Source organism: Danio rerio, chromosome 1 (genome assembly GCF_052040795.2).
Source record: "Danio rerio strain M-AB ecotype USA chromosome 1, GRCz13ab, whole genome shotgun sequence".
Taxonomy (NCBI): domain Eukaryota; kingdom Metazoa; phylum Chordata; class Actinopteri; order Cypriniformes; family Danionidae; genus Danio; species Danio rerio.
In genome coordinates, this window is record NC_141021.1 from 50,014,893 (window position 1) to 50,040,064 (window position 25,172).

Consider the following 25,172-nt stretch of genomic DNA (forward strand, 5'->3'; position numbering starts at 1 on the left):
GTCTGTAGCTGTGTTTTAGCAGGAGGGTCCCCTGGTGCAGCTGCTTGAAAGGGCTAATCATGAGGTTTATGTGGCTCACACACACTTATCTCTGTCTTTGCTGGAGTTACAGCCACTCTTGTCTTGAACAGGAGACCTCACAGAGCTGGATCTGATGTAGAGCCCATATATGTGAATTGAATAAGCTAAATTAGAAGTAGTGTATGAGTGTGAATGAGTGTGTATGGAGGTTTCCCAGTGATGGAAGGTCCCTCTGTGTAAAACATATGCTGGCGGTTCATTCCACTGTGGTGACCCCTAATTAATCAAGGGACTAAGCCGAAAAGAAAATGAATCATTCTAGTACACACTAGTACAATAGTGCTAATAATAATATAAAATATTAAGCACAAAAAATTACCAATTAAAAAAATAATCCCAGTTTACACCCTTTGTTGTTAAAGGGGTGGTTCACAATGTTTTTTTTAAAGGTTTGATTGTGTTTATGTGGTGCAAAACAATGTGCGTTCGTGATTCATTTGTAAAAAACTACGTTATTTGTTCACATATCTTACCTTCATTTTACACAGCTAACATGGAAACTACCATCATATTTTCTGGTTTCTCCTATAAGGCCTGCCCTCAAAGGGCCCTGATTAGTCAGCAAACCTAATGTTTTGTGATTGGATCGCATCGATCAAGATCACGAATCTTTCCAACCCGAGCTCATTCTGAAAACGTAGCCCCGCGGACATTTCTGGAGACCGCGATTTACGTGGCCGGAGGTACGTTTGGCTGCATTTCATTTTTCAAGCAAACGCTACGGGGCGGTGTGACGTCACTCCTCTTTGCGATTGCCGGCTGACGGCTCACCTCCTCCATGTGGAGGGTTTTCCTGCCACAACCAGTTTGTCCGGTTAGCTCATTGTGTTATGTCGGCGGTGCGGAGGCCCAGAGGCCCGGAGGAAGAGGAGACGGCCGTGTTCAATGACCTGGTTTGAGTCTGTGGAAGAGCGGTTCCAGAAATCAGGTAAGACAAAAAACTTAAATAAAGCGAACGAGTTTGTAACGGGGCGAGAATGCTGTGAAATTCGAAAACGCACGAGGGCTTTTCTTTTTCTGGAAGACTTTTGTAAATCGTCGCTTGGGTTTAGGGAAGAAGGAGGAGGAGGAGGGTGGCTAGGTCAGCCGATTGGCCGGCCGCCCAGTCAATCGTTCAGTCAGTCGGATCGATCACTCGACAGCAGCCTTTGGCGGCTTTTTATGCGAGAACAGTGGGGCCGCTAACGGCACACGCTCGCGAGAGGGATTCGAGACGCAAAAAAATGCACACAGCGGCCTCTCGCAGATTCGCAAAAAACAAAAACTGCACAAATACGTACCTCCCAGGACGTATTTCGCGGTCCCCAGAAACATCTGCGGGGCTGCGTTTCCAGAATGAGTCGAAACATACAGTGCAGAAAAAGGAATAAATAATATGATGTGGTATTTTCTTTATTCTGAAGACAACGGTTGACGAATACATGTGCCCAATAATGCATTGCTGTCCTGACTGAACTGCTGCTAACTTAATTAGTAAAACAGGTAGGGGAGGGGGCGGTGGTGGCACTCGGAATGTCTGTACATTATATACTCAATTATTTCAAATGTAAAACTCACGGAATGCTGACGCATACAGATACATTGCAGTCGCTGGTGACAATTGTGGAGGTTTAGAGAGAGAGAAAACGGATACATATGTTTGACAAACCGTTGTTTCTTGTTGTTTATATCCTTGTTTACTTCCTTATTGCGACACATAGCCTACAATGAATGTGCATGTAAGATATCAATTTCAATAGAAATACTTACAGTTTGTGGCTCACAATCCGCAGCTTTTCCTTTTATCGCAGGCTGAATCCAGCACTTAACTGCGACTAGTTGTACAAGCTGTCCTTTGTAAAATGCTTTGCACAGAGCGCTTTATCTTTTTATAATATTCTGGAACATAATTCAAATTAAACTGTAACCACTTCTCTCTTTGTGTCACGTCTCTTGGAAGGCCAAATAGTGAAACAGAACAAGATCCATGGAAATAGCAGCATTTGGACGGCATTTCCTTTCTCTACTAACGCGCCTGTGGCCACGCCCCTTTGCTGCGCGAGGTGTGTGCCCAGTAAATGCGCATAACCTGAAATGTTTGTGATCTCATTTGCTGTAGGCTTCTCTAAGCTAACTCTGTAAAAGCCAATGACTCCCTTTGCATTGACGTTTGAGCATCTTATATTCAGAGATATTGTTTATGTTCAAACAGCTACATTACACATCAACTAAAGTTTAAAATATGAAATTGTAGTGGACCACCCCTTTAAATTACTCCCTTTCTGTCATTGGTCAAAGAATAAGCCAGACCTAAAATATTCCTACACTGATTTTTAAGCCTAACTTTTTTTGAATGTGGTTTGTTTAGATTTATTTGATGAAATATTGCCCATTTGTTTGCGAGAGTTGTTCATATGCATCACAGGGAGTTGTATGATAAGAGTGAACATGTTCCTCATGCTCAGCAAGCAGGAAGAAACTCATAAGAACTTATGAATAATAAAGGCACATATGATTTGATATGGAATCACTGCAGCAGATGGAACGGAAATGCTGTTTCTGAAAGCTGATGTATAGATATATGTATGTGTATATGTGTGTGTGTGTCTTCATTCTTCATACCCATTCTATTCCACACACACACCCTGTCGTCCAATCACTGGCTGGCTCTTCTCTTTCCCCACCCCCTGTTGCTATGGAGACTCGGGAAGTCTTCCAGGTGCTTTTGTGCTTGGGAAATATAGCAACTTCTCCTCGTTTTTGTGTGTCCTCGCTCACATCTTCATCCTTCTTCTCCTCTTCCTTCATCTTCTGATCGCTGCCATTTTATATATTTATCATATATCACTCTGCCTTTTGTCCTATCTTTCCTTCTACATTCCTTCCCCCTCTTCATCTCTGTATCTTGATTTTTGTTTCTTGTTGTTTTCGGATGATCTTTTTTTTCTCTCTCTGCACACTGAGCAGTGAATGTCTTGTTTTCCTCCTCCACAACCTACAGAGATCTACATACAAGAGGTTTTATTTATTTATTTATTTTGCTTTGGTTAGTCACTGATCTTAGTCAGTCGTTTGTGCAAACATGGTGTTCAGTACAAGGTGTCAACAAGGGTCAAAAAGAGCATCATCTGGAAAACACGTTTGCAGAAACACATTTGTATACAAACGTCTGATAAACAGTGAAAACAGAGAGTGCGTAATCATTTAGATGTTGTTATTTTCATCTCTGCTGCTTTCCAAATGGCAAATAAAAAAAATCTGGAAAACATTTTACAATTTGGAATGAATGTTATACACTTACCGGCCACTTTATTAAGCTGTGGCGTTGATGCTCAATTGGTAACGGGCCCAAAGTGTGCCAAGAAAATATCCCCTACACCTTTACACCACCACCACCAGCCTGAACTGTTGATACAAGACAGGATGGAACCATGCATTCATGTTGTTGATGCCAAATTCTGACCCTAATATCTGAATGTCGCAGCAAAAATCATGACTCTTCAGTCCAGGCAAAGTTTTTCTATTGTCTATTTTTGGTCAGCCTGTGTGAATTGTAGACTCAGATCTGTTAAATGTTTTAAAATGACAGATTGTTGCTTTATATTAAATAATCTGCTAAAAAAAAAAATCAAGTTTAAGATTTTGGCTAAATGAAAGTGCAAAATGTTTAATGCCTTTGAGATGTGATCTGACTTTATCCTCCAATTCTTCATGCTATTTGATCCAGATTCACCGCTGTATCGGTGTGCATTAATCACTGCTTGCATTGACCTCTCAAATAGGGGTGTCTGTGATCCTTGTATGGTCTGAGTTGACTCAGATTTCAATTACTCTGTGTGCCATGGATTCATGCAAAAACATGACGGAGAATGTTTTACGGAAGATGTTTCAGTAACGCCAGAAGAAATTGCAAGATGTTGTGTCCTGGTACCACAGCCTGACCTTGTTTTGCCAGGAGAGCAAATGTTCTGACAGGATTAATTAAAAGAAAACAAATTAAAAGCCAGTTTTGTAAACATAAGCAAAAACAGCCTTAAAAATGTCGATGTCTCTTAGCTTCTGCAGTGTTTTATATATTTTTTAAAGATTCAAACTAAAAAATATTCCAAATCTAAAGTCTCATTTTGGTGTGTCTCAACAATCTGGCATTATTTTGGCAATAATGTTTTGCTGATTACACGTGTGATCTTATTAACATTATTAGCGATTTCTAATAACTTCATTCATTCTTTCATTTTCCTTCAGCTTAGTTACTTTATTTATCAGGGGTCACCACAGTGGAATGAACCGCCAACTTTTCCAGCATATGTTTTACACAGCGAATACCCTTCCAGCTGCAACCCAGTATTGGGACACACCTGTACACTTTCACATTTACTACGGCTAATTTAGTTTATTCTGTTCACTTATAGCGCATGTCTTTGGACAGTGGGGGAAACCGGAGCACCCGGAGGAAACCCATGCCACCACAAGGAGAACATGCAAACTCCTCACAGAATACTCAAACCAGCGACCTTCTTGCTGTTAGGCGACAGTGATAACCACTGAGCCAACGTCTCACCTTAAAGTAACTTAGGGTTAGGGTTATTCAGAGAGTCATTCTCTTATGATCAATTTAATAAAGTCACCCGCCTTCCTCCAAATTCTGAAACGTTTTTGAAAAGTTTACAAATCATTTGATTAAAATCATATCTAACTGTAAACAAGCGGTTGCAGGTCCTATGTTCAATACTTTGCTGCTGAGGGGGATTTTATTGTAGATTGAACATAAAACAATGCAAATTGAAATAGATTGAACATTAAACAATTAATTTGCCCCCCAAAAAACTGTTAATTCAGCTCATATTAGTTAAGTAGTTTCAACAACCAGCAAAAAAAAACAAACATTTTTTGAGTGTATGTGAATGGTCTCTAATAAGACACAGGGTTGTTGCTAGATCAAATATAGTTGCGGCCGAAAGTTAACGAAAATGATTTATTATTATTTTTTTAATTTCCCATTAATTGTATTTTATTAACGTCTACCTCCCCAACCATCACAGTAATGTAAAAACAGTAGTTGCACCGAGTATTATTCATGTTATCTATTAAATTACCCAATACATTTTATTTTTTAATGTCTCCCCCTACCCTAACCCAAAACTCAACCGTCACAGTTATGTAAAATTAATAATTATTGTTATAGAGTGTTATAAAAAATGCTGCTTTATTGATGTGCGTATCGCACTTCCGTATCCAGTGTAGAAATCTGAGGGGCGGGGGTGGGAGGTTGCGCGACGGATCTGAAGGGTGGGAAGGAATGTGGCGGAGAGGGGTGCGCAAAGTATGTGAGGACCAGGTTGGAGATGCACGGTTTTTGGGAGATTATCATTCGTTTGCGGGCATCGAGAAGTCTCTATGCATTTGAGGGAAACTCCCGGACCTTCTGGGAGACTTGGGATGTCTGCCAATAGCACATGTCTTTGGACTGTGGGGGAAACCGGAGCACCCGGAGGAAACCCGTGGCAACATAGAGAGAACATGCAAACTTTACTCAGAAATGGCAACTGACCCAGCTGGGATTCGAACCAGCGACCTTCTTGCTGTGAGGCGACAGTGCTAACCACTGAGCCACCGTGCCGCCTGTCCACACATATGTGTATATATATATATATATATATTTCAATTTCTTTATCAGATGACAAATTATTACTCATTTTCATTCAGAGTTTCAAATCTTTTCCTAATCTGTTTGTAACCGTCAAGCAATTTGGTTCCCACAGCATCTCCTCCTAAATTGTACAGAGTCTCTCAGTTCTTGTAAATGTTTCTTGCTAATGATTGTGGCCCGCTGGGAGCTTTCAGTCAGAGCTCTTGCAGGGTCACATTTGCATGGGAGCAGCTCGTGAAGAATCCTCCAGCTTCTGCTGACACTTTCCTGGAGTTGTTTTTGATTCTTAGAATGGAGGTTTACATTTGTTTGTGGGATCCTTAAAAATAATCTGCAGCTGTTTGCACTTAAAATCCCCCAAAGGAGCGGTCGTGGAGAAGCTACAGAAAATAAAGTGAATAAAATAAGCTCAGGATTATCAGAGATCAGAGATCGTGGTTTTGTGTTATTTTTTTAGTTTTTAGCATTTTCACTATTGACGGTATGGTGGTTTAGTGGTTAGCACTGTCGCCTCACAGCAAGAAGGGTGCTGGTTCGAGTCCCAGCTGGAGTTTGCATGTTGTCCCCACTTTGCCATGGGTTTTCTCCAGATGCTCTGGTTTCCCCCACAGTCCAAAAACATGCGCTAAAAGTGAATTGGCTGAACTAAATTGGCCGTAGTGTATGCGTCTGTAAATAAGCTTTTCACTCATCATAGCACACGTGCTGCTGATGATGTGACAATAAAAAGTGATTTGATTTGATTAGAGAATGTATGGGTGTTTCCCCTTAGTGGGTTGCAGCTGGAAAGGCATTCACTGTGAAAAACATATGCCGGAATAGTTGATGGTTCATTCCGCTGTGACGACCCCTGAAAAATTAGGGACTAAGCCGAAGGAAATTGGATTGTTACAGTACACCGAGGTCAGAACAGCTCAACTTATATTTGTTAAATTATTTCAAATCATAAATGAACCCGTTTAAACTGATCAAACACAATTATTTTGGCACAAAAAATGCTTCTCTAAAAAATGTTCAAATATTAAATTATTTAATAAATTATTTGTAAATTGACCTTAGTTTGCATTTCGGAAGTGTGCTCGTTTCTCCAATTGTTTTGGAATTGACAGTTGAACTGTCGCCTATGAGAGAAATGACTAGGAAAAACAAACAGCATAAAATTGCTCAACAAACAAGTTTGTTCATGACTATTCACTACTGGTCAAAATTATTATTTTTTTTTTAAAGAAAATTATTCTGTACAATCATTCGGCATTTATTAAATGTAAAAAAGTTACATTGTTAAATATTTATAAAAAATTAAATAACAGCCTTCTTATTGTACGTAGTTTCAAAGAAATTATTACTCCAGTCATTATTGCTTTTATTACTATTACCAATAATAATAATAATAATAATAATAATAATAATAATAATAATAATAATAATAATAAATAAATAATAAAAATAATAATAATAATAATAATAAATAAATAAATAAATAAATAAATAAATAAATACATAAATAATAATAATAATAAAAATAATAATAATAATAATAATAATATTTGAGTAATGAAGCTGAATGTTCATCTTTAAAATCACCGGAATAAATGATTAAATAAAATTATAATCTATGTATGAACAGGTTTTTATAGTGCAATAACATTTCACAATTTGTCCTGTATTTGTGATGATATAAATGCAGTCTTGGTGAGCAGGAGAAGCTTATTTTAAAATATTTAAAAATCCTACTGAGCCCACATTTTTGACCAATAGTTTTTTTTTTTACAGCTAACAATGACTGGAAGTCTCGAACCAATAACGTTCCAATGGCTGAAAAAAATAAGGTCAATTCTATAAAAAAACACTGTGAATTTATTCATTCATTGATTTTCTTTCAACTTTTTATCCGCGGAATGAACCACCAACTATTCCTGCATATGTTTCACACAGCGAATGCCTGCTTTAGGTATATAGTTTTGTATTATTTTCAGTCATTTGGGATGCAGTAACACACAGTCAGATATTTTGCTGAACTGATCCATCACTTTTAACGCTCATAAATGTTCATAAAAGTTCTCGTGCTGCAGGTATTAGGAGGTTTGCGGAAGGTGCAGCTGACCCGCAGTGAGGGGTTTGCATCTTTAATACACTAATAAACTTCATTGAAAAGAAAGAATGATTAATAAATCCATATGAAACCCTCTTATGAGTCCTTTAAAAGTCACGTCACGTCTTCGGTTTCACCATCAGGCATGCTTTGCACTTTTTCACACTACAAGCCCAACTGAACCGTGCTTTATCACACCTCTTGTAAACGGGCCAGGGCCGGCCAACTGAATCTTACCTGGGCATGATTAGGAGCCCTCACACTTCTAAAACGAGCCGGGAAACGGGGGTCAAATGTGCCTGGGCACGGTTCGAATAGCCTAGTGTGAGTACGCTCTAATAATTTGATTATACTAATTTGTTGTTGATGTTTCTTGTGTTGTTCCACAGATGCAGATACTCGACAAGTTCCCAATCGAGGGAGGGCAGAAAGATCCAAAAAAGAGGATTATCCCATTTCTTCCAGGTGATTTTTGGATGAAACACACACACACACACACACACACACACACACACACACACACACACACACACACACACACACACACACACACACACACACACACACACACACACAACACACACACACACACACACACACACACACACATGTAGGCATCCACACACACACTTACAGACACATTCAAAACACACACACACAAACACATACACATACACCCCCTTCTCCACACACAGACAGACACACATATAATCACACACATACAAACACAAACATACACAAAAACAAGTAAAATACACACACACACACACACACACACACATACAAAAACACAATTACAAACACATACACAGAAAGACAAAAGCCCCTTTCACACATACAGACCTTTCTGGAAAATTGCCGGCAATTTTCCGGAAAGGTTGTATGTGTGAACAGGTCCTTTTTGAAAATACCGGTAAATTCGTTCTGGCTATTTTCCGGAAAGAGAAGTTGTAACATTACCGGCAATTTGCCGGAAATCTGCGCTGTGTGAATGCAGAAGGAAGATTGCCGTAATTAGCGTGTGCATGTCTAGAACGTGCTGACGTGAGACGTCTGCTTTAGCCAATCACAACAGTCAGATGCATTTACGTCCGCGCGGTTTGTGAGAATAAAAGCCTTTAAATATTTTTCCAGACACATTTAGCTGCTAGAAGTTAGTCAGATCACGTTTATATTTTCTTCTTAATGCCAACTGTGTAAATAATCATCGATGAGATGCTTATGATAAGCCGTTGTTTGTTTACCTTCAAGCTTTGCGTGTGCCTGTGAAACAGCCTGTGAGTGCCTGCACGCACATATTATGAACATCTCGACATGCGAAAGTGATCCTGCGAAAGTTGTTCATAATATTGATCATCCACAGAGTTTGTAATTTAGTCAAATGTTTACAAATACAAGCGCAGCCGTTCAAAGCTCATTTGTGGTGAATGATGTCAGAATTTACCGGTATTTTGGAATGGATGTGTGAATGCTCTTTTCCGGAAAATTTCCGTAACGTCCTCACCTGTGTGAACAGCGCTTTTTTGAAAATACCGGTAAAGTCTTTCCGGAAATTTTCCAGATATTTACCGGTATCACTGTGTGAAAGGGGCTATTGACAAACACACACAAAAACACACACAAAAACACACACATACACCCCCTTCCCGCCACACACAGACAGACACACATACAAACACATACTTAGACATACACACACAAACACTAACACAAAACACACGCACACAGACAGTCAGACAGTCAGACAGACATACAAAAACATCCACACATACAAAACATCCACACATACAAAAACACACAAACACGCACACACAAAAACACACACATACACCCTCCTCTCCACACAGACAGACACACATACAAACACACACACATAGACACACAGACACACACAAACACAAATAAAACACACACACCCACACACACAAACACACACACACACATACCTCCATATCCACAGTGTCAGCAGATCTGTCCGCTATAAGTCATGGTTATGCTAGGATGGGGTCGTGCTTCTGTTCTTGACTTACACACACACATTTGCAGGAAGCACACTAGTCATTGAGATGAGCAGCACCGTTGCTGAAGAACACGAGCCATCAATAAGAAGAAAAGGAGGAGAGTGAGACAGAAACACAGAGAGATGGAGACAGGGCTTTTTTCTTGGCTTGCTGACGCAGCTGCTCTTTTCTCTGGATGTGTCGCGTGTGTGTGTGTCTCTCTCTTTTTTCTCTCCATCTGATTCTTTCAGTTTGTTCATCTCTCTTTCTCTCAGTATGAATGCTTTCGCTCTGACTAGCACTGGCTATCCAATGGATCTAAACTGGAATGCAATGTAATTGGTTTAGATTACTGGAATATTAAGTGGATTATAAAAGCCATTGTGAGGATTTGTAAGGGAATATTGGGGTGTCAGGTGGCAAATCATTAAATCTATGCTCTGTCTCCATTTAATTCCAGTCTGATTGTTGGACTCCAGTGGGACGGCGGAGTGGGACAGATTAGATTTCCTTGTATTCACACATAAGAGTTGAAGTCAAAATGATTTGTCCTCTTGTGAAATTTGTTTTCCTTTTTAAATATTTCCTAAATGATGTTTAACAGAGCAAGGAAATTTTCACTGTATGTCTGATAATATTTTTTCTTCCGGAGAAAGTCTTATTTGTTTTATTTCGGCTAGAATGAAAGCAATTTTTCTTTTTTTTTAAACACCATTTTAAGGTAAAAATTATTAGCCCCCTTAAGCAATTTTTTTCAACTGTCTACAGAACAAACCATCAATATACAATAACTTGCCTAATTACCCTAACTTGCCTAGTTAACCTAATAAACCTAGTTAAGCCTTTAAATGCCAATTTAAGCTGGATAGAAGTGTCTTGAAAAATATCTAGTCAAATATTATTTACTGTCATTATAGCAAAGACTAAAAAAATCAGTTATTAGAAATGAGTTATTAAAACTATTATGTTTAGAAATGTGTTAAAAAAATCTCTCTGTTAAACAGAAATTGGGGGAAAATAAACAGTGGGCTAATAATTCAGGGGGCTAATAATTCTGACTTCAACTATATATATATATTTATACATGTATACATATATGTTGACTGGCATGTATGCAGTCGACACGCATAAAGGAAAATAGGAAGAGCGAAATAGTTTGTCTCCTTATCATTCCTTAAAGTCTCCGGGTAAACGCTGGGACACCTGGCACCCGTCACAAAACCGATGGCAACAGAGAAATATTGTAGACTGTAATAAACTGTAGGGAGAGATATCTCTGTAGACAAATGGCATTTCATGTCACATTCAACCTTACAATCTTAAAGTGTGAGCAAAATCAGCTGTTTTATCATCACTTTAGAAATTACGCTATAGAGAGTTATTTAAACACTAGCTCTAAATTGACGTTGGTGAATTAGTAACGGCTTCTGCTGTTCTGACGTCAGCTGCAGATGTGAATGATTGGCGGAAGAAAGTAGTTCCTAATACAAAAGGGCTTTAGACTCTCCGTGTTGGATTTTCTTTTTTATATACACAATTGTGCCATCGAACTGTTGTACAAACGCAATACCACACTCATAGCAGTGCGATATGGCCTGCGAGCTCGTGCCAAAGCACGCCTCTCACCAGTGCTGATATACAGCCATATCGCACTGCTACTGTACGAGTGTGATATTGCTCGTATATACATACATATGTATGTATGGGGCTGTCTAAATTAGCACGTTAACGCATGTGTTAAATTTGATATATTTAACACATTAAAAAATAATGCAAATAATGCAGTTGCCGTTTTTTTTTTTTGTTTATTTCTGTTTTGGCTGACGTGTGTTCATAGAGGCGACATAGGCGTCCGCCTTGGGCAGCAGAATAGTGACCGAACCCCCCGGTCCTCACTTTCATCGGCTACACCCACCCCCTCAGGGATTCAGCAGTTCACTTTCATTCTGCATATTTTCATTCATGATGTTTTAATGGAATTTGAAACCGCATGGCCAACAGAAAGAAAAACCTCCGCATTTCGGGACTCGGGTGATCTTTTAAGGTAATCAAAAATCGCTGCTTACATAGTAGACTATTAATCAGTATTATCTTAATCATAAAAGTGGAGGGATGGTGTCCATGTAAATGTACTCAGTGAAAGTGGCAGATGGAAGTCGCAAGCTGTCAAAGACAGCCTTATTCTCTGCCTTTAAGCTGCTTCCATGAGCCCTCACATTTCATAAGTTTGACGTGTTTCCCCCCTACATGCAACTTTTGTAAAGCGTCTTCTTCACGTTGTTGTGTCAGAATCCTTGTGAAATATAGCCATACTTTAGAACGCTTAGTTTAAGCAAATTTAATGACCGCGCGCGCGCGTGTGTGTGTTTGTGTTTCTATTCCACTTATAATCCAACATGGAAATAATTTTTGTGTTATTGGTATTGATTGTTTTGAAATTCAAATGGCACTTAGATGCCTGTGTTTTTATTTCTGTAATACAGCATTACGCGATTAATCATGAATGATTAATTACTAGGGATGTAACAATATTGTAAATACCGTCATACCGCAATAGTAATTTTTTTCAATATTACTGTAGGCGCATAACTCAATAAAACTATATTTCTGAGAAAAGTTTGCTCAGGCGATTGAAGCGAACGGGAGGTATCGGGAACTACAATTCCCATCAGCCTAGGCGTGGCAATCATCCTTTGCGGTCTGATGTCACTACAGATCCAGTAATGCGGAAATGGAGTGTTTTGCTAGTAGCGGGGAAGAAAAAGAGCTGGAAATGATCAAACCTAAAGCGGGTTTTAAATCGGATATGTGGAAGCATTTCGGTTTCTTTCTAATGCTAATTTGTATGTCATTGATATGTTTAGTGCTAAGGTAAATAAATACTTTTGGCACTTTTTTTGAGTCTTTTCATTAGTTTTGTTTTTCCTGTAAATTATTCAATAAATACCGTACCGTGCCATTCATACTGAGGTATTATCGTACCGTGAAATTCTGATACCGTTACATCCCTATTAATTACGTTTTGTGATATATATATATATATATATATATATATATATATATATATATATATATATATATATATATATATATATATATATATATATATATATTTTTTTTTTTTTTTTTTTTAAGTTTTTGCCAATTATACAAAATTACATAAGGCTGTTTCTGCCGTTGGAAAAAAATTATGTATGATTTAATTCAAGTAGATAATTTGCTCCTTTATGTACGACATCTTTTTTTTGTTTGTTTCACAGTCTGAGTTTCTAAATTGTGCTTTTTTTTCAATTGTGACTTTATTTCTTGCTATTGATGCTGATGGTATTCATATCTTGGAAAAGTTACCGGACATGGCTAAAACATACCATGCTTATCTTTAGATTTTTTTTGATTAGATTAGATTAGATTCAACTTTATTGTCATTACACATGTACAAGTACAGGCCAAGGAAATGCAGTTTAAGTCTAACTTGGAGTGCAGTAGCAGCAAGTGCAGGGTATTGGTGTAAGTTATAAAGTGCAATTATAGAAAACTATGGTGATATTTACAGATGGATGTACTTGAATTAGCCATGATCAGAGATTTACAGTAGATGAATATATGTACAGATTGCTATTAATAATCAGAGGTATGGAGATAGATATGAACATAATTAGAAATGTATATGTACAGTGGGTATGTACAATTCAAGATGAACTAGTGCAACATAGTGTGATGCATATTAAAGACTCATTTTGTCAGTCTTTAAGATTTTATGAAACATTCTGCAAGGTAATTTGCACATTTTCCCCCCTCAGTCTTCTGAGTTTATTTCTTGCGGTTGTAGCTAATGTAGTTATAACCTCCAAAAAAACTTTTAAATGATGTTAGAGTTTATGGATTTGAACTAAAAGCTGCAACATTTTTGTTTTGCATTCATCTGTCTTTTCTAGCACACTGCTAAGTGTCTCTGAGTGTTTTCTTGAGCTTGAGAACATGACAGCTGGAGTTTGGTGCTATAGGGTGATTTCATCTCCTTCAAACTGTCTGAAGCTGATTAAGATGTTCCAGATCTCAAGAAGAACACATGGCGTTTCTCTAAATGCACTGGGCTTTTCTACAACAGTGAAAGTTATTTTTTTTCTTCAGTCAAATCAGTATTTGTGAATAGTTTCACTGGCACAACAAGTAGCTATTTAGATTTGTTTACTCATATGTTTTTTATTAAATTTTGTGAATAATTTTATTTTATTTGTCAACTTTAATTTAACTTTCATATTTTTCTTTAATTTAATTTAATTTAATTTAATTTAATTTAATTTAATTTAATTTAATTTAATTTAATTTAATTTAATTTAATTTAATTTAATTTAATTCCTCCAAGATGTCTGAAGCAGATATCAAAAAGAAACATATTATTTTATTTTATTATTTTTTAATTTCTTTTCTTTTTCTTTTTTATTTTCTTTTCTTTTATATATTATTTCCACCAAAATTTCTGAAGCTGATTGATGTTCCAGATCTCAAAAAGAGACATGGCATTCCTCTAAATTCACTTAGCTTTTTTTTTTACAATTGTGAAAGATTTTATTTATTTTTATTTTTTTTAGTCAAGCCAGTGTTTGCAAACAGATTAACTGGCAACACCATGAATATGACAATTAGGTATTTAGGTTTAACTATTTATAGGTGTATATTAATATGTATTTTTTTTGTAAAATAATTGTTTACTTGTCAACTTTTATTTTACTTTCAATCATTTAATTTAATTTAATATAATAATTTTTTTATTTAATTAAAATTGATTTATTTTTCTTAAAGACAGGTAATCTGATTTGTGTATAATCTGTTCAATTATTTTATTATTATTATTATATTAGTTAAATTATAATTTTTTTAAGTTAACTACTGCCACATAAATAATGTTACAGTACCTTGGCAAAATTATTTTACACAAAAAACCTTATAATACACTTGATAAAAGCACTCATGTAGATCTCTTTAATTATTCTTACAAGATTTCCAGGAGTAGACCATGCATTTGATTTTGTCTTTTATTTTAAAGGCAAAATCCTTTTCCGACGAAGTCATGTAAGAGACGTGGCCATGAAGAGACTACGCTTTATTGACGACTATTGCAGAGTAAGTCTCTCATTTCCTTCCTTCCTTCCTCTTTGTCAGAGCTTTTGTTTTTTTGTCCTCTTTTATTTTCTTATCTAATATGCGTAGGCTATATTACTTTATTTAGAAAGCCATTAACATGTAAGAGGTTCTATGCAGCTTTGTCCTTCAACAAACACTGTTTATGTTTGTGTCACATGTTGTCATGGGGAAGTGCTATTCAGGACATCATTAAAAGTGTTGTTATTGCTTTGGCGTGCCTCAGGGTTCAGTATTAAGCCCATTTTCTTTTTTGAAAAAGTTATTAAGGAGCTGTTTATGTGTTTACTGTGATTATGTTAAAGATACTATAATGGGCAATGTTGCAAATCACACAATTGTGAAAGCATAATCCTAAAAACAAACTACTTTATTTCACTTTTCTGACTTTATTTCTTAAAGTTGCATATTTATAGGTTTTCTCATAATTGTGGCTTTATTTCTTGGAACTCAAAAGTTTAAAACACAATTCTGACCTCAGAGTTTTTACTTTTTTTAGTCTCAGCATTTATATTTAGTTAGTAAAGTCACAATTGCAGAGCATAGACAAAGAATTCTGTCTGCAATGCTGTGTTCACACCAGACACAGCATGTGCGAATAAATGTAAATAGATTTCACGTGTAAATAGACTCGTGAACATATTGAGTTTACTTCTTTGATTCACACGTCAAATTTGCTTCAGTCACGCATGACATTCAAAAACAATAGACGCAGATTCCCATCATAGGCGAAGCTTCTGTTTGCCTGGTGACTCTAGCTTTATTGCTAAATGGCTAACATGGATGTTATTGAGAGAATAGCTGTGTTTATGTGCTTTAGCAAGGCTGAAAAACAGCGTAGATTCATTTGGCGCCATGTCTGAATCCACTAGATCCTTTCATAGGTGCACCCAGCTCTGTAAGTTCTCCAGAAACTTTCCAGCTTTCAGCTGGTAGCAGTTTAATGAGCTGTTGTTCGTTGTCAGCAAGAAGATTTTCCCTCTGGACACCAACAACAGGCACTAGGTCATAATTACGGCCCTACAAGAGCAAGCTCCTAATTAGTTAAGTGCAGACTTTCCAACTCGAGCAATCTACGTGTTAAGCATATCAAGTGCGTTAAACATGCAAAATGCTCAAGATACGCTGCTTCATTACAGCGAATCGCGTCATTCGCACAGCTATATTTCAGCGAATCACATCATTCACACCACTTCATTCGAGCGAATCACGTCATTCGCACCGCTTCATTTGAGCGAATTGCGTCATTCACACCACTTCATTTGTGCAAATAATGTCCTTCACACTACTTCATTCGCGCAAATCGCATCATTTACAGTGCTTAATTTGAGCAAATCACGTCATTCACAACACTTCATTCGAGCGAATTGCATCGTTCACACCACTTTATTTGTGCGAATCACATCGTCACCGCCTCAATTAAGCGAATCGCGTCATTAAATACGTTTTATTCAAGTGAATCGCATCATTAACACTCATTCATTCGAGCGAATTTCGTCATACGCTTCCTCATTCGAGTGAATCGCTTCATTCGCACCACTTCATTTGAGTGAATCTCGTCATACGCTTCCACATTCGTGCGAAACGTGTCATTCACACCACTTCATTCGAGTGAATTGCTTCATATGCTTCCTCATTCGAGTGAATCGCGTCATTTGCACCACTTCATTTGAGTGAATCTCGTCATACGCTTCAAGATTCGAGCGAAATTTGTCATTCACACCACTTCATTCGAGTGAATCGCTTCATATGCTTCCTCATTCGAGCGAATCACGTCATTCGCACCACTTTATTCGAGTGAATCGCATCATACGCTTCCTCATTCGAGAAAATCCCGCTGCAGGATGTCTGTGCCCTTGAAGCTTCATCTGTTTCTGGTGTGAACGCAGCATAAGATATATAGCAAATGTGATAAAGTTTGCAATAACCATTTTCATTTTAAATGGTTATTTACTTTGTCCACTACCTCATACAATTATTTTAATTTGACTGTCTGTGGTCATTTAAATTCCAGGATGTCTTCGAAAAAGAGTATGGGTTTAACCCCAGCATCCTGGCCAAATTTGCCCACTGGCCTCTGTCAATCATGGCCTCCTAACCCTCCCATATCATAATCGGCTTCATCGCTCTGTCTCCTCTCCACCAATCAGCTGGCGTGTGGTGTGCGGTCTGGTGCAAAATGGCTGCCATCGCATCATCCAGGTGGATTCTGCTCACTGGTATTGCATGAGGAGATTCCTTCCAATGTGTAAAGCGTTTAGATTGTCCAGAAAAGCGCTTAATAAATGTAAGGAATCATTATTATTAAGTCTAGTCAACTAAATATGCATAATGCAGCTTGCTATTCTTAGAAATGTGTGACCCTTTATATAAAATGCTGAATTTAAACTATTTAGTGTACTTTCAAGACCCCTCAACCTTTTGTTTTGACTTCCTCTAGGGGGTTTCAAGACATAAATAACAGTGTCAGATCCTCACAAACCACAAATAATATACACTTTGAGTTTTATGCATGTTTGTCACGTTTGAGAGCGAATTTGCCTCATTATCGCATAATATCTGCCATCTTGCTGAAATCTGATTATGCTAATGTGCCGAACAACAAAATTCCCTCAACACAAACAGAAATGAGTCTGTGAAAGGCTTTGACACACACAACACATTCAGTTACACAAGTATACAAATGACAACAAGCACTTTGCCGGTAGTCGTAGCTAACCCAATAACAGCCCTAAATTACTTGAAGGGATTTTAATGACTTGTTTCTTTATCTTTTCCCCTCGAGTGTCTTGTATCTTTCCCTTTCCTTCCCCCTCCTTCCTGTTGGAATAGAGACCACTTTTTTTAAACAACACACACACACACGCACACACACACACATACAGAGACAGTGGATGTAAACAAACACAGAGGCACACTCAAATGGAGAGCAGCTGTTAAACTGAGCTGAGATACGGAGCATTATGGGATGTCTTGGATGGTGCTGTTGTGACAACAATCTCCATTACACTCACATAAAGGATGTCACTTTAGAACCTAAAATTAAACATCCTTCTGATGCTCATCACTAGTGTTACATCCATTATTAATTGCATATTTAAATATGTGATGAGAGAATGAAACACACACAGAAATATTAAAAAAAAAACTGAATAATATTGACTGGAAATAAAAGTTAGTTTCTAAAAGTTAGTGTTTAGTTTATGTACAGTTAGAACAGGAGATGTGCTATGTTATTATATTAAATTATATTATATTATATTATATTATATTATATTATATTATATTATATTATATTATATTATATTATATTATATTATATTATATGTTTATATATAATTATTTACATTTTAATTTATTTGTATATATTTAATATATTATTTAGCACATTGAATTAAAGTGTTGATTTAAATTAATTAAATTTTTATTAAAATTTTTATTTTATTTTATTTCATTTTATTTTATTTTATTCTATTTTTATTCTATATTTTATTTATTATATTATATTTGTTTTTTATTTTATTCTATATTTTAATCTATGTTATATTTTATTTTTTATTTTATTTTATTTAATTTCCTCCTAAATGTCTGAAACCGATTAAGATGTTCCAGATCTCAAAAAGAGACATGGCATTACTCTTAATTCACTGAGCTTAATTTGAGAGACATGAATTGAATTGACCTTTTATGATTTATTTTATTTATTTCTTGCATTTTTTATTTTTGTTTTTTAGTTTAAAAATTGTAAATTGTGGTCTAATATTTTTACATGATACAATATTATTATAGTTTTACCTTTCTAAAATAAAGGACTAAACTAACAGAGATTTATTTAAAAGTGCCCTATAATGAAAATCTGGGTATATACAAAGGCATAGTAGAATAATAAAAGATTAGTAACTGGTATCATATAAGTCTCAGACTCCAATTTTTCCTCGTTCTCATGTAAATTCTACGAGTGTAAAACCCGGTGGATAACAGGCCAATCAGAAGAAATTACTCTGATTGGGTTTATATTTGTTCGTGTTCAGCGTATATCAGGCTGTGTGTGTCTGAGCTCAATAATTTTCACGACACAAGTCATATATGCTCAATCATAGACTAATCTAGATCTAACTAGATCTAATTCTATGAGTATTTTGTGAAGTAATAAATGAGCTTATTAAATCGTTTCTGGAGATTTTTTAAACTTACCAATGCCATAAACCTAATATGTACTGTAGATATCAGAGAACAGTTTAACTTATTAAACCAGTGCAGTATATGGCACCTTTAAGTTGACAGGTGATCATGTAATTTTTTTGCAAGTTCAGCAATATTGTATTTAAATTTATTATTGGAAGTTGTATTTTACTGTTTTTATTATTTACTTTATTTTTTATTACACTAAATTAAAGCACACAATTGGCAGCCAGTTTAACTTAAATCAACATTTAATTATGCGACAGTTGATTGTATGACATTTAGATAACTAACTTCCTCCAGATTTCCTCTGTCCCTTCCCTGTAAAACAGAGAGAGAGAGAGAGAAAGAGAGAGAGAGAGAGAAAAAGAGAGAGAAAGGGACGAGTCTTTGAAGAGCTCAAATGTAGGATGTTTACTAGCTATTTCCTGTAAAAGCCTTAATTAGACAAACCGTCTCCATTTAATTGCATTGTGTTCTTCAAAGATAAATAAATAACAGCATTTTTCTCCAGGGATTCTTCCCTCTCCCTCTCCCGCTCCTTCCGTTTTCGTTTTTTTTCCTTCTTCCCTCTGTTCTTTCAATAATTTTCACATCGTGTTTGAGAGCTTGTAAAGCAGTTGAAACAGGCTGAATTTGTTAGACAAATGTTTAAGTGATGTATTGAAGCAAAATCACATCTTTATCACAGAACTTTAAAGGGTTCTTATGTAACCATTTGTATGGGACCCTTTGGTTCTTTGTTTATGTAAAACTCTTTGAATTGCCACTGTGTATAAAATGTGCTATATAAATAAACTTGCCTTGCCTTGTATGGGACTTGGTTGCTCTATCAAGGAAGCTAAAGACCATGGCCCCGAGCATCTGTTGTTAGAGCAGGTCAGAGAAGTGAGGTTTACCTGCATAGCACTTCACTAGCTGGCCTCTGTTACACTCCCCCCCCAAATCTCACTCCCATCCCTGACAAGCCCCCACATGTAACCCACTGGTCCTACTTCACCCAACCCATGCTGAGCTTGTATCGAACCGGCAACTTTACGCATGGGAGTCAGTTGCTCTGACAAGGTGGCTAAAGACCATGGCCCCTAGAATCTGTCGCTAGAGCACCTTTTAGAGGTCCGAGGAGTGAGGATTACCTGCACAGCACGTCACTAGCTGGCTTCTGTTACACTCACCTCCAAATCTCAGTCTCATCCCAGACGAGCCCCCACGTGTAACCCACTGGTCCTATTGCACCCAACCCACGATGAACTGGGATTGAACCGGCGACTCTCCGCATGGGAGTCAGTTGTTCTAACATGGAGACTAAAGAACATGGCCCCTAGTGTTTGTCACTAGAGCACCTTTTATAGGTCAGAAGAGTGAGGTTTATCTGCACATCACTTCACTAGCTGGCCTCTGTCACACTCAACACCCCTCCCCCAAATCTCAGTCTCATCCAGGTCACTCCACCAATGTAACCTACCAGTCCTACACCACTCAACATGCTCCGTGCTGGGATTGAACTAGCGGCTATTAGTATGGAAGTAGGTCAAGTAGCACATAGCATCAAGGAGGCTCAAGACCTTGATCTCTGGCGTCTGTCCCTAGAGCACCTTATATAGTTTTTTTTTTTACACTCACCCACCTAAACCTCACTTTCATCCGGGTCACGGCACCAATGTAACCTGTTGGTCTTACACCACCCAACCCACTCCGAGCTGGGATCGAATCAGCAATTCTTTGTATGGGAGTCAGGTGCCCTATCAAGGAGGCCTCTATTGTCTGTCACTAGAGCACCTTTTAGAGGTCAGAGGAGTGAGATTTACCTGCACAGCACTTCACTTGCTGTTACAAGTATGATAAAAATGTGACTTTATCCCTGGTTTAAATGCTATAATAGGATTCAGTTGTTATAATTATGTCCAACTGACCAATTTATAACACAGGGAAAAGGTAAACCAATTTCTTTGAAAGTATGTCAAAATATGAGCCATTTAGTTTTCGATTCTACAAGCAGGATCGTATTATATTATTACTGCTGCTTTATCTGTATGTTTCCACCCACATCACCACTGCAGCTGTTTAACATTGATCCTAACATACTGCAGCAGTTCGACATTTAATGTCTGTACCAGAAAAAAAAAATAGAATGTTTTGTCATTGGATGTTTAAAACAAAACAAAACAAAAAAGTGTGTTTGTCTTAATTTTTTAGAGTTGAATTACTGTGTACAACAGCACATTTTGAGCTTGAAATGAGAAAAATACAGCCACAATTGTGAAAGACAAGTCCAAAAATGACTTGAATAAAGCATCCCCTTTGATTATGTTTTCATTTGCTGAATTTAATTTAAGACGACTCTATAATGGTCTGTTTTTCTGTCCGCCAGGCACTGGTGCGGCTTCCTCCACAGATCTCTCAGAGTGAGGAAGTCCTGCGCTTCTTCGAGACCAAACCAGATGATATCAACCCCCCTGTCGAGTGAGTGTCTCACGCTCACACATAAAGACACACACGTTTGTTGGTTTTGGTGGTTTATAAGGCTTCTCCATAGGCGTAAAATATTTTATACTGTAGGAACCGCTGATTATATGGCCCTACTCCTAAATCCAACCCTCAAACCCAATTTGAATGTTAAAAGACATTGTAAGTATGATTTTAAGCTTTTTGATTTACAAGGACATCAGGCGTGTCCCTGTAAACCTCCATAATAGATGAATCTTCTAACTACTTATTTAAAAAGAGTTGAATTAATACAATTCTTTTTTTTTTTTTAGGACAACTTAATTGTTTTATGTTCAATCCACTTTAATTTGTATAAACAATTTTGTCAACTTAATCAATTTGTGTTGGGACAACACAACCATATTTTACAGTGTAGAGTACAACTAGGTCATACCCATGTCGTTATACAAAAAAGCTGTCCTTGTAATCCACTAAAACCAGTACACACACACACACTGACTTATGCATGGAGTTTTGAGTCTCCTGCCGTATTTACATGTTTTTACTTGATTTGATTTTTATAATTTTATTCTCAAAAATGTTACTTCTTTATCTTAAGAGAGCGTGTGTGTGTGTGTGAACTAAGGTGCAAATGTGTGATGGAGAAAGAAGCGTTTTCTTCATTCTCAGGCTTTAAGTTAATCACAGTGATGGCATTGTTTAATTAACACTGATGCGGATATGTAGAGTCTTCTGAGAGAGAGAGAGAGAGAAAGAGAGAGAGAGTGTATGTGTGTATGTGTGTGAGCGTCTTTCCCCAGGCTGCTCCATAATTAGCTCTTGTGAATCCTGTGGAAATTTTAACCAAAAAGAATTAAATTCAGAGATGAAAGACAGGAGGAAAAAATATGAATAGAGAAGGTTTTTTTTTTTTTTTTTTTGTTATATACTATTTAGATGTTTCCCAAAGGTTTGGGGTCAATAAGACATTTTTTTGCATACATTTTATACACATTTTGTTGTTCAGCAAGAACACATTAAATTGATCAAAAGTGCCAGTGAACACTCTCAGAAAAAAAGGTTCAAAATCTGACAGCTTTTCAAAAGGTACATTTTTGTTTCTAACAGGTCAAGTCAAGGACTATTTTGTGGTTTCTGCCTGGATTTTGCCTACCCAAATTTAAAAGCTTCACATATCCACATGCAGAAGTGCAAATGCAAAAGTTTGACATTAATATATGGTATTTGACTCTGTGTGGTCTAGGTTGCTGTAATTAGTTTTGTTGGTTCCTGCACATATCTCTATCATAATCTGTGCAAACGTTATTCATTCCAATTGATGAGAGAATGAAACCACTTATGGGTTTTGGGCCAGTACGGATCTTTAAAATTTTAAGAATGCAGAAGAAAATGAAGTACTGCATATGCAGAGTTTAAGAGATAAATATTAATACTTAAAAAGTACAAATATTTACCACACAGTTACTTATTGGCACAAAAGTGAACCTTACAAGTACAAAAGGGAACATTAAAGGTGCTACATGTACAGTACAAAAGTGAACCTTTTGAAACAGGCTCATTGTAAAAATCTACTCCAGTATACATTTCTTGAGATCTCGAATTATGTAGCCAGAGCTATTTACGGCTAATTAAACTATTAAAATGAACGCTATGGGGCGGTATAACGCTGCCAATGGCTTTTTTCTTTTCGCACTACCAGCTGACTACCTATCTCTGTGTGGACAGATTTTCAGCTGTTGCCAGTTTGCCCACTAGCTCGACATGTAAAGTATACAGCGGACTTGAGATGCAGAGAGGAATTACCCATGATGACAGGGTTCGAGTCCAGAAAAGCATTTATAGCAAAAACCAAAAGCCAAAAATTAAATTAAACAAGTAAATAACAGGGTAAGAACGTGGTAAGATCTGTTAACGTGGTAAAAATCAGGAGTCCAAGGGCTTTTCTTTTTCGGGATTGCTTTTGAAAACATTATCAATTGGGTTTAGGGAAGGGGGTGGGTGGGGCAATTGGTCGGTCAGTCAGTCAGTCAGTCAGTCAGTCAGTCAGTCAGTCAGTCTGTCGACAGTAGCCTTTGGTGGATTTACGTAAGGACAGCAGGCGTGAATGTTACTCGTGAGAGAAATTTGAGATCTGAAAAAGCATACACAGCGGCCTCTGGTGGATTTGCAAAAACAAAAACTGAACAAAACGTAGCTCCTTGGATGTATTTAGCACTCTCCAGAAATGTATATAGGGGTACGTTTCAATAGCGAGCCTGGGTTGTTTTAAAAAGGTATCACTCCAGTGAAAGATTTTGTACCTTTATTTCTTTATTTTTAAAGACATTTCTAAAGTTACTTTTACGGTGGCGCAGTGAGTAGCACAATTTCTGTGTGGAGTTTGCATATTCTCTCCGTGTTCACTTGGGTTTCCTCCGGGTGCTCTGGTTTCCCCCACAAGTTAGGAGAATTGAGTAAGCTAAATTGGTCATAATGCATGTCTGTGAATATGGATGTTTCCCAATGATGGGTTGCAGCTGGAAGGGCATCCGCTGTGTGAAACATGCTGGATAAGTTGGCGATTCATTTCACTGTGGCAACCCTAGATTACTAAGGCACTGAGCCGAAAAGAAAATGTATGAATGAATGAGCTCAAAGAATCTTTAAGTGTTTTGTTTCCACAAAAATAGACATATAGTACACAGAAAAAAAATATTCATTGGATTTACTCAATTTTTTTCAAAGGTGGGTGGTTGCAAACAATTTATATGGGCTAAATTTAAACAAACAACTTGAATTTAGTAATTTATATATATTTATAGTATATTTATAATTAGTAAATTAATGTAATTTAATTTGTTCAAATTCAACCTATATAAATAGTTTGCAACCACTTACCTTAAAAAATTGAGTAAATCAAATTAATCATGTCTAATCACATGCAATCACATATACAGATATAGAGAACATGTAGTACAGGTAGTCATTATTTAGATTAATAACCATGAATTAATTCAATAATTAATTTAATAATAATAGAGGCTGCATTAGTGTTATACTATTCAGTCTCTCATGCTGTCTTGTTTGTTTTTAATCTCATGTTGTCAGCCTTGCTTTCAGTAGTAGTGGAACAAAAAAGAGCCTGAGAGCATTAACGTTCATCCTTGCGTCTTCAGATTTTTCTCTTCTTCTTCTCTACTCAGAGCTGTCCGTCACATACTCCTTTTACATTCCCTGCTATTCTTTCCCTCTGTCTGGATTTTTCCCCAGTGATGTGGAGTAGGCAATCTATTTTCACGTTCAAAACACATTCATCATATGCTGCAGCAGCTACACACACACACACACACACACACAGCTCACTCTTTACAACCACGCTGTAGCAAGAAAAAAAAACTGTCTTCATTTTGTCTGTCATCTCCAGTGCAGCCTTGAACACTCATGACTGTATGTAGCTCTTCATGACTGTGGTCCTCTGTTACACTGAAATATGAGTGTGTTTGTGTGTGTTCATGTTTGTAGAGTGAAAAACACACCTTACTAGATGCTATCAAGGACATGCTAATATGAACTTCATCCATATTTTTGACACTGTCCCCACAATGCATTATAAATTATT

The 25,172-nt window shown here is 37.0% G+C and overlaps 1 protein-coding gene across 13 annotated transcripts in view; it reads left to right on the forward strand.

Annotated features, from left to right (window-relative positions):
• sh3pxd2aa (SH3 and PX domains 2Aa) overlaps nt 1-25,172 on the forward strand; it is a 168,043-nt gene that overhangs the window by 59,561 nt on the left and 83,310 nt on the right. For all 13 annotated transcript variants that reach the window (XM_087236051.1, XM_087236055.1, XM_087236048.1 and 10 more), the window contains 3 exons: nt 8,192-8,267; nt 14,850-14,926; nt 21,498-21,589. In XM_087236051.1, the coding sequence (XP_087092177.1) occupies nt 8,192-8,267; nt 14,850-14,926; nt 21,498-21,589 (245 nt within the window). Of the gene's footprint in view, nt 1-8,191; nt 8,268-14,849; nt 14,927-21,497; nt 21,590-25,172 lie in introns of those variants that run through there.